Raw genomic sequence first — 11,056 nt, 5'->3', positions numbered from 1 at the left:
GTGTGAAGCACCGGTAAGTGCAAAACCATTTTTTGTTATCTTGAAGAAAAAAAACATTTGCAAACAACCGCGAAAAAAAATCATACAGAAAACAGACAAATCGAACTAATTATTATAAAAAGTGCTCAAAGTTTCAAAAACTCCATAAAATCGAAAATTCTCTGTGATAAAAAGTGTTAAAAGGCCAAAAGATAACAAAAAAGGAAAAAAAACAAAAAAAAAAAAAAAAAAAAAGAGGTCAGTTTGTAGTGCAAAGTTGTTATTTTCGTCGTTTCGACATTAAAAATTGTTAATTTTCGTTAGTTTGAAAGTTGAAAATGGTCAAATTTGAAACCTAAATAAAACAAAGCGTTTGCTATAATTACTTTAATTACCAAAAAATTGACATAATAACTGCCAAAAACCAATCAAAATTCGTTTGTTTGCAAATGTTCGTTTGTGTGCCAATAAAATTATACACTCAACAAAAAAAATCTGAAGAAAATTCAAGAAAAAGTGCAAAGTGCAAAATTTTTTCAGTTGAAAGGGTGTTTGAAAAATCCATAATTTTTGCTATAACGGAAAAAAAAAACGGTGAAAATAACGGTCGAACACGTGTCCAAAAATCCGAAAGAATCGTCTTATATACATACATAGATACGAATACATAAGGTGCACTTATGTACAGGAAAGGCGATAAAGAAGAAGAAACCCAGTCTGTAATCCAAATAGATAGAAGAAGATAAGCCCATGTAAAAAAAAAAAAAAAAGAACCGTTTTTGTTTAAAAAGAAATTCGAAAAAAAAAAAAAAAAAAGGAGAAAATAAAATTTTTTTTTCGTTGTGCATGGAGGCTAATATAATACAACAAAAAGGTATTTAAAAAAAAAAAAAAAAGAAAAAATTATTTTTCCTCAAATTCATCTCATCATATTCATTTCATCCTCATCATAAATCATCCCACATTTTCCTTTTGTCATCAGTTGTTGAAATAAAATAAATTAATTTAAAATCGTAATTTACAAAAATTTTCCTGAATTATTGCACTATCATCATTAAAATTGCACTGCCCCTTAATCATTTTCAGTTTATTGCACTTTACTCATTTATCATATTGCACACAAACATTATCATTATTTTCCCATAAAATTATATTTCCACTAAAATATTAAAACAAATCAATACAACAACATACACTACAATTTAAAATCATTTCCCATAAACATATCGCTTAAATTTTTCAATTAACTAAACTACCCATCAAATTGCATTGTATCAAAAAGCATTTTTTTTCGAGTGTACATGATCACCTAATAAGAAAAAGAAAATCAATTCCAACCAACATCAATTGTGATGAAAAAGGGCCAAAGCAATGTATGCCTATTTGAATATACAAACGAACGTACATACATAAAGTCATCGGTGTACAACGAAAGCCAATGTCTGGCCGCTAACAGCAACGAAAAAAAAAAAAAATAAAGCAGAGTTCTTGTATGTAAATATACACGTGTGTGTGTATACTTGAATGTTCATCGACGGCCACTGCCTGGCCCTAGAAGCAACGAAAAGAAAACAAAACGAAGTAGAAGCATATATGGTTATACACGCGTGTGTGTATACATAAATACTCATCGACACTCAGTCAAAGCTCGCAGCCTTATCCACTGGCAGAGACAAAGAACACACGGCAATAGCAATAAGCGAGGCTGGAAATACAGCCTATGAACATACGTATGATCACAGTACACTGGAAAAAATTGTTGGTAATTTTTTTTAAAGAAAAAGTACAACGTATAATATTGGAAAATTTTTATGTGTAAAATTGATTTGTTTTAACATCTCCATCACAAACATACAAAACCACATACATTTATTCATCGTTAATAATAAAAGAAAACATCGAAATTGAACAGACAAAGAGTTAGAATCAGATATATAAATCGTTATATCGTTCGAAATTTTAAATAACAACGTTGTGGCTACATAGAGAATCAACTATTGATGTTTGCATCTACAGTAAAACACACCTAGATATGATATGCAAATCATATGCCCATGAATAAGAAAGAAAAGCATTGATAATTTTCTCAAATGAATTGAAAACCCTTCTCTTGATACAAAATTATTTGGTTTGTTTTTAATATTGTGCTGGCTTTCTTTTCGCATCGCTTTATTGATTTCAATATAATTTTTTCCGGAAAGTTTAAAAAAAAAAAGTAAAATTTTACAACAACTTTTCTTGAGAATAATGCTCGAACAGTGAAAGTTTATGCCGAACATTTAGACTTTGTCAACATAAAATACATTTTCATCGCTCTTAACAAAAAACAATTAAAATTGTCAACTTTTGCATAAAATCCCTAATCAATTAAAATTGATTTTTTGTCGGACTTAACATTTTCATAGTCTCGCCGAAATTATAGAATAGCTATTGTTTCTCAATAACTCCAACAGCTCTTATTAAATTTTAATGTAAAATAAAAAATTTTGTGTTCGATAATATAATCATTAAACTCGACTCGTATTATTTTTCACGTGTACCGGTGTCCCTAACAAAACGAAAATATCCAAACCTACTTCATCAACATATGTACGTATATATGCAGGAGTCGCCCAACGAAAGGGAAAAAATAGTCAAAGCAAATTCGTCAACATAGGTACGTGTGTATATACATCCATTTGTACACGCAGTCATCGTAACAGCATATCATTCCCCCACTCGCATGAGCAGCGACGGTCGTAGGCAACAGCGGTGATCATTTGCGAATAGAGAAACAGCAAACTGCATAAGGTCAATGCCCTTTCATAGTCAAATATATTTACATGAAGAAAGAATTTAGAAATCATATGGTACAGCACCAGGCCAACATATTAAGACCAAAACAATTCATTTGAGAAAAATAAAAGTTAAGGGAAAAAAAGCCAACATATTGTCAACAGTGTATCTTTACAACGAGCCCAACGGAACCCCTCTTTTCACAAACAAGTGTTTTGATGATTAGAGATTGAAATATGTTTTAATATAAAGCGTTTTTTATTGGAAAATTGTGGAAATTAAAACACAATTCTTCCGTTCTACGACAATAAACAAAATTTATTCAACGAAAGCGAGCTGTTGGAATATTGTGAAGAAGCAACACAACGATTCCATTCTACGAAAAATAAATTTAAATATTTTAGCGTTATAAGGAAAATTGTGAAACGTAAGCACAATTGTTCCCATCATCAAACAAATAAATAAAATAAAACTATTATAAATGAAAATTACAACTTCATAAAATAACAAACACCATAAAACACATCTTTATTTTCATCATTTTAAAACTAACAACACACATTTCTGAACTAACACAAAACATTGGTCCGCATTTGATACAATTTGCTATCAAATGGAAATACATTTTTTTGGGAATCTCTAATTTATCTGCAGACAAGAATATTTCGACTTGGGACCCTTTGACGTTTTTCGATTCGATTTGGATATTCGCGTCGATTTCTTTTCCCGTCGATCTCTTGCTCTATTGGAAACTTCATTCCCAATCGGAAGTCACATGATTTTTCGAGGAAATTTCTCTTCGTTTGACTGGATTTCTACAAAAATTCGTACTCAATAAGAATTTTTTTTTGTCGTTTATTGGGACTTTTTCAGAGAAATTCTTACTCGAACGAAATTCTGCTATTTCACTGCATTTTACTACGATAATTCTTACTCCAGCAGAATTTCACTACTTTTTATCGTACCTTTCCCAAGAATTCTTGCTCGATAGGAGTTTATAGCCCTTTATTGGATTTCCACGAGAGTTCTTGCAGCGGAGGGTTTGGCTGCCTTTTATGAATTTTTTATCTCAGGAATTCTCAGTGACTGGGATTTCGATTCTTCCACCTTTGATGGAGAGATTCTACGAAGGCCTAACGTTTTCAAATCTCGACAACTCTTGTGGTTTTGAAATTGTAAGGTACATATTTGGCAATTCGTTGCATTCCCGCTAGTCACTTACAATTTTCAGGATCAAACCTTTGCATAGAAGAAGGGATCTGTTCTTCCATTTGCTCCTGGTAATTCTGTACCTCACAGAATTTTCGCAATCCATTGCATCACCCCGATCGGCCCACATTCTTCGACTTTGCATTCTGCTTTGAGTGAGACTATTTTTACATTGATTGTTGGCATTTGTAAGTTGTATTTTTTTGGCAATTCGTTGCATTCCCGCTCTGCAGCTTACATTTCCTGATCGCTCTACATTTTGATTGCACTTACAATTAAAATAACAGTTTCTCATTCAACGGATCACAGCACGCTTGGGGTTCAAAAGCCATACAGATTCGCGCGAAGATCTTTTTTTGGTGAACCTACGAGATATCGATTCTTCTTCTAGCTGACTCCATCCATATCATATTTGTCATTGTCGTACAGTTCTGTTCTTCCCTTTTTTCGAGATGAGTCTGACGACTAAAGGTGCTAAGACCGGCACAGGGGACACTGGATGTATGGATACCAATCCGACATCGGGGTCTACTGACCACAGTAATTCCACCGGAATTACAGGTGGTGCATCTATGGAGACTTCCCTCAACAACGATAAATTTTTGTTCGATTGTGATCACTTGATCTCATTTTGTACACAATTTGAACAAAGTGACATTTCTGACCAAACCGACTCGGTTTTGGAGGTGAAACTAGAGGACTTGGAGAGCCGTTGGCAAAGGCTACAGGCAACTTATGAAGGTGTTATGCTGTCTCCAAGGTCTTCGAACACCAGGGACTTCAGGGAAAATGCGAAGATAAATTTCAACGCCAGTTCTGAGGCGTATTACACAGCCAGATCTCAAATTCTGGATATTCTCAGAATAGCTAGCGGGAATACTAGACAGTCTACGAGACACAGTCTTATCCCCAGTTATATACCACAACAGCAATATATTCCTCAAAACACGTCTCTGGAAGTCTCAAACAGCTGCATTAAGGTACCGCCTTGTGACACTGAGATTTTCAAAGGAGGCTACGAGGAATGGCCGTCATTCCGTGATATGTTCACGGCAGTCTATGTTAACCACCCCAAGTTAACGAAAGCTCAGAAACTTTACCATTTGCGGAATAAAACCAGAGGTGCCGCTGGTGCAATCGTCAAAAGGTACACCTTATGTGACGAGAATTTCGACATAGCATGGAGTGCTCTGAAATCCCGCTACGAAAACAAGCGTGTGCTTGTTGACAATCAACTGAAGATGCTTTTTAATATTCCTACAGCAACAGTAGAGAATAGTGATTCCATTCAGAGAATCCAATCGGCAGTAAATGATTGTCTGTGTACTCTCAAGACACTTGACGTTGACGTCGAAAGTTGGGATCCGATTTTGATATATCTGGTATCGACGAAATTACCAGATGAAACTCTTTCTCTTTGGGAACAATCTTTGAAATCCCACCGAGATTTACCGACATGGAACCAACTTGACGAGTTCCTCATAAACAGATTCGAGGTTGTAGAACGCATCACCAGCATTAAGTCTACGAAACAACAGAATAACATCCCGTCTCAAAATTCTGCCAAGACTCAGTCACCAAATAACTCATCTGCCAAAATTCAAACGTATCACTCCCAAGAGAAACTAAATTCGTCATGTCCTGTTTGTGTTTCCAAACATTCAATTAGGACTTGCCCAGATTTTCGCAAATTTACAGCACAACAGCGTATAGACTTTGTCTACAAGAATAAAATTTGCAATAATTGTTTGGCTTCAAACCATCTAAAAGCAAGTTGTAAAAGCAAAAATACATGCATTATTTGTCACAAAGCACATCACAGTCTTCTCCATCTTAGGAAAACCACTGATAACAACAATAATGTCTCTCAACCACAAACTTCCGAGACGAAGTCAAGTGACGCAGAACCAAATTATCAGTCACAAGACGATATTCCTTCTACATCAAGACAAAATCGTCCTTCCGGTGTTCAAGCAAATTTTGCCTCAAACAACGATATGATTCTTCTAAGGACAGCTTTAGTCCAAATTGAACATCAGGGAGAATTATTCACTGTTAGAGCCCTAATAGACCCGGGTTCTCAACGAACATTTATCTCAAAACGAATTCAGAATTTATTACAAATTCCCACTACTAAAGCCCAATTCGAAATTTTCGGTATTGGAGAACAAACTCAGATCTCTGACAAAGAATGTCAATTAGTGGTGGTATCCGAAAAACACGATGTACGTTTCACTATTTCAGCAATTGTGCTGCCAAAATTAACCAGACGTTTACCGTCTTACTCATTCAAAATACCACATCCTTCAGATTTAGAAGATCTCGATCTGGCGGATCCCCATTTTAATAAATCAGCCCAAATTGATTTAGTTCTTGGCAATGATTCCGAACGTTTCATCAATATTGAAGGAATCAAGAAGAATATTTGTGGTGACACTTCAGCATACAATACTATATTCGGTTGGGTGCTCAGTGGCCCAATGCGAGCTGAAACTGTATTCTCTTTCTCTGTGAACGTTCTCAAACCAGAAGAACCCGCAATAAGCGATCTTCTCAGGAAGTTTTGGGAACAGGAAGAAATACCCTCGTCTCCTCTCGTCTCAGATTCTGATGCGTTCTGTGAAGAATTCTACAGGAAAACTACAACTCGAATATCGGACGGTCGTTATATGGTGAGGTTACCGTTCAAAGACGAATTCTCATACTCTTTGTATTTAGGATCGTCTAGATTCTTGGCTCTTGCTCAGTATAATCGTATGGAGCAAAATCTTTCGAAAGAACCCGAATTAGAATCTCAATACAACGCTGTTTTAGGCGAATATCTGACTCTTAATCACATAGAAGAAACGTCTTCTCGTGAGATATCCATGGAGGGTAAATTTAACTCTTTTTATTTACCCCATCACGCCGTTGTACGCCCTGAGCACAAGTCGACGAAAGTCCGAGTTGTTTTCAACGCTTCTCGAAGGACAAAGTCTGGCTACTCATTGAATGATGTACTTCACGTAGGACCCACATTGCAGTCTGATTTGACTTCTGTGCTTCTCAATTGGAGGAAGTACCGATACGTTTTCTGTGGAGACATCCAGAAAATGTACAGACAAATTCTTGTTCATCCCCACGACAGACCATACCAGCGGATATTGTTTAAACCCGAAGCGAATGGTCCGGTTAAGGACTATCAACTTAGGACCGTCACTTTTGGCGTAAATTGCGCTCCGTTTCTCGCTATACGTACACTGTTACAACTGGCGTCAGATTCAGAACACGATTATCCTCATGTCGCAGGTATTCTCAGACGAGAAACCTATGTCGACGATATATTGTCCGGAGGCTTCTCTGTGGACGAAGCGGTCCAAGCCCAGAAGGACCTGCTTGTGGTTTTGAAACAAGCAGGATTTCCCCTTAGGAAGTTTATTGCCAACGATAATCAGCTACTGGCTCATCTCTCACCTGAGGATCTTTACGATTCTGAATTTTTACGCTTCCAGGAGTCAAGTTCAGCTAAGACGCTGGGAATCAAATGGAACGCTTTAACTGACACTTTTGGTTATTCCGTCAAACCCGTTGAGTCAAGTCATGAAATGACGAAACGCAAAATTCTCTCTGCAATTGCCCAGCTATTTGATCCCGCTGGTTGGATCACACCTATTATTATTAGGGCCAAGATTCTTATGCAACAACTGTGGTTAGAAGGACTTGAATGGGACGACTTTCTCGGCAGGGATTCTCAGCTTGCGTGGGATGCAATTGTCTCCGATCTATATCACGTGGAGAGCCTTTCTATACCCAGATGGATTAGATTTGTCCCTGACGACGTCATAGAAATCCATGGATTTTCAGACGCTTCACAAGCTGCATACTGCGCTTGCGTTTATATGCGATGTCAGAACGAGAAGTCTGTGGTTTTCTCTAATCTTCTGGTCGCCAAAAGCAAGGTTGCGCCTCTTAAGCCTGTTTGTCTCCCACGGCTGGAGCTGAATGGTGCATACCTTCTTGCCAAGTTGGTCGATTATGTTTTATCTACATGCGACTACGAGATCAGCAGCATAACTCTATGGACGGACTCTTCGATAGTACTCGGCTGGCTTTCAAAGCCGCCTTGGTCTTGGGAGACATATGTTGCTAATCGAACCTCAAAGATTCACGATCTTGTCCCTAATGGTGTTTGGCGTCACGTCCCGACGCATGATAATCCTGCCGATCTTGGCACGAGGGGATGTACACCTCAGTATTTGAATATGAACCCTCTATGGTTCAATGGCCCATGTTGGCTGACTCAACCAAGTTCGTCATGGCCAAGGAACAATCCCTTGGAGTCGCCGGAGTTGGGAAGGCGTTCGAAGGTACAGACATTTCACGAGACGAATGAAGAATCCGACATATTGCAGAGGTTTTCTTCTTATACTCGGTCTCTAAGGGTGGTCTCTTATATTTTTCGATTCTACGGCAACTGTCTTAGTAGATATCGCTCTACCGAGAAGAATACTTCTTTATATCTTTCGCATAAGGAAGTGAAATTTGCTAAGATTCGCCTAATTTCACTGTCTCAAAGGAAATTTTATCATGATGAATACGACCTGTTAGGCAAGTCCGAGGCAATAAGCGAGAGAAGTTCACTAAAGGTGTTGAATCCATTTCTGGATCGCGAAGGGGTCATGCGAGTTGATGGACGACTGGCTGATTCTTCTCTTCCATATAATGAGAGACATCCCGTGATCTTACCCGGAAATTCCCGATTATGCCACTTGTACCTACTCCATTTACATCATTTCCTGGCTCATGCCGATTGCACACTTATGTGCAGAATGGTCCAAACGGAGTTTTATATTTCTAGACTCAAGCCTAGGGTAAAGGGCGTCATACACAGATGCAGGACGTGCATCATTTTTAAGCATAGACCATGTGCTCAGATCATGGCTCCACTACCTCCTTCGAGATGCGCTCTGACTCCTCCTTTTCACATTACTGGAGTCGATTTTGCAGGGCCTTTCGAGCTTAAAAGCTCTACTTTACGCCGCTCCCCCATGGTAAAGGGATATGCTTCCGTTTTCGTCTGTTTCGCGACGAAAGCAATACACTTAGAGCCATGTTCCGAGCTCTCTTCTGCAGCATTTGAGGCTGCATTCACACGATTCGTCGGAAGGCGGGGGCTACCCCAGAGGGTAGTTTCCGATAATGGTAGAAATTTCGTCGGCGCCAGCCGAAAAATGCTAAGAGAATTCATGACTTTCGTGAAGACTTCAGCAGACGATATAGCCGAGAAGTACTCCAGTCATGGCTTCGAATGGCAGTTTATTCCTCCCTACGCACCGCATATGGGCGGATTGTGGGAATCCGCAGTGAAGAGCTTTAAGCACCATTTTAAGAGAATTACTGGGGCTCACCGATTCACTTTCGAGCAGTTTGCTACTCTTCTTGCCCGTATTGAGGGAATTCTCAACTCCAGACCCATATCAGCGATTTCTGCTGATCCGAGTGATTTGACGGCTTTGACACCCGGCCACTTTATTAAGGGGTCCCCTATCATGGCATTTCCTGAGCAGGATTTACAGAGGTTGTCCCTGGTCAACAGATGGACAAAACTCAAAGCCCTTCATCACCAATTCGCTATAAGGTGGAGGGAAGATTATCTTAAGGCACTCCATAAGAGATATAAGTGGAAGGGTTCGGATCGGAACTTGAAGATAGGCGATTTGGTCGTGGTCATGGATGACCTGCTACCTCCTAACGACTGGCGTTTAGGGAGAATAATCCGGACTCATCCAGGATCCGACGACAATACTCGAGTCGCGGATATACGGATATCGTCTGGTACAATAACTCGTCCCATAGTCAAACTTTGTTATTTACCTCTCTTGGACCAAGATCCATTAGACTCATCACTATCATAATCTTCCTCCCATTCATACTCGCCTTAAATAACACTAACATCACCGCTTAAATCCACATCTAACCCTCATCTAACCCCACATTTCACCTCATTTCATTGGCTTCTTCTAATCCGTAAAAACCTTACTTACCTTCTTCATTTCCAGAAAAAAAAAAATGGGCTCAAAGCAAATGAATCTCAACAAAATTTATGAGTGCGCCATCTGTTTGGAGAGGCACTCGCTCCGCTACTGCCGAATCTTCTGCGGCATGACGGTGGTAGATAGGAGGGTGACCGTCCGTAACCACAAATATTGTATGAACTGCCTGGCCCGGAGTCACGAGGTGGAGGACTGCCACTCAGCCGCCACCTGTCGAAAATGCGGCTACCAGCACCATACGATGCTGCACCCACAAATTCCGGTGCCTCCTACCGCCCTCACACCAGCATATGTAAGCCCCAAAGTTGCCAACCGCTACACGAAGAAAGCGACGACTGAAGCCACCCCCAGACGCAAGAAGTTGAGGACAAGAAGCCAACGACCAGAAATCAAGCCGTCTGAGCTGCTGCAGAAACAGCTGCTCGCTGAGGCGCTGAAATGTGTGGCAACAGTTATCTGCGAAGATGTTGCGTAGATGCAAGGCCGGCGGCATGGACAATCCTGTCCTTAACATTTGATTTTATATTTTGTTTTGGTTTGAATACTTGAATTTAATTGTACCATTGAATTATAATTGAATTAAATTGTTAAATTGTACTTCCCAACTCTGATTGTAATAGAATGCTAAAAGGGATGTCAGTTTGTACTAAAGGAATGATATGGAATTAGAACATTCCTGACTACATGCCCTTTTTAGAAACTTACCATCAATCACTTGGTCATCAGCGTTCGATCGGTAAGGTTTGAAGATTCTAACTCCTCCTTTCATCTCTTTCCCTAGCGTAACATCTACCTAACCCACTAACCCTATTTAAATAAACTTACATATTATAACGTTTTACTGAAACCAAACTTGTGTTTTGCTTTTTACTCCTTTGCGGTGTTGCTGTGGGTATTCTATTTCTTTGCTTGTTATTCCCCAACTCTGAGGAATAACAAGCTGCTACATACAGTCCACTCATCTACGACCTTCGCTTTACATCATATATTTGGAATCCCCCCCCCCCAAAGCTAGTCAAGATGAGTTTTAATAGCCCGCCTCCTGGCGGGGGAACTTTTTA

The 11,056-nt window shown here is 39.1% G+C and overlaps 1 protein-coding gene across 1 annotated transcript; it reads left to right on the top strand.

The window, feature by feature from the left end:
* The first annotated feature begins 4,415 nt into the window (after positions 1–4,415).
* On the top strand, positions 4,416–10,470 carry LOC131996860 (uncharacterized). The gene is made up of 2 exons (XM_059367015.1): positions 4,416–7,702; positions 10,002–10,470. The coding sequence occupies exons 1-2, from the start codon at positions 4,416–4,418 to the stop codon at positions 10,468–10,470; spliced, it is 3,756 nt and encodes a 1,251-aa protein (XP_059222998.1).
* Positions 10,471–11,056: the final 586 nt, after the last annotated feature.

The sequence above is a fragment of the Stomoxys calcitrans genome, chromosome 1, assembly GCF_963082655.1.
Source record: "Stomoxys calcitrans chromosome 1, idStoCalc2.1, whole genome shotgun sequence".
Lineage (NCBI taxonomy): Eukaryota > Metazoa > Arthropoda > Insecta > Diptera > Muscidae > Stomoxys > Stomoxys calcitrans.
The sequence above is the reverse complement of the archived record's forward strand: the minus strand, read 5'-3'. Positions and strand labels throughout refer to the sequence as shown.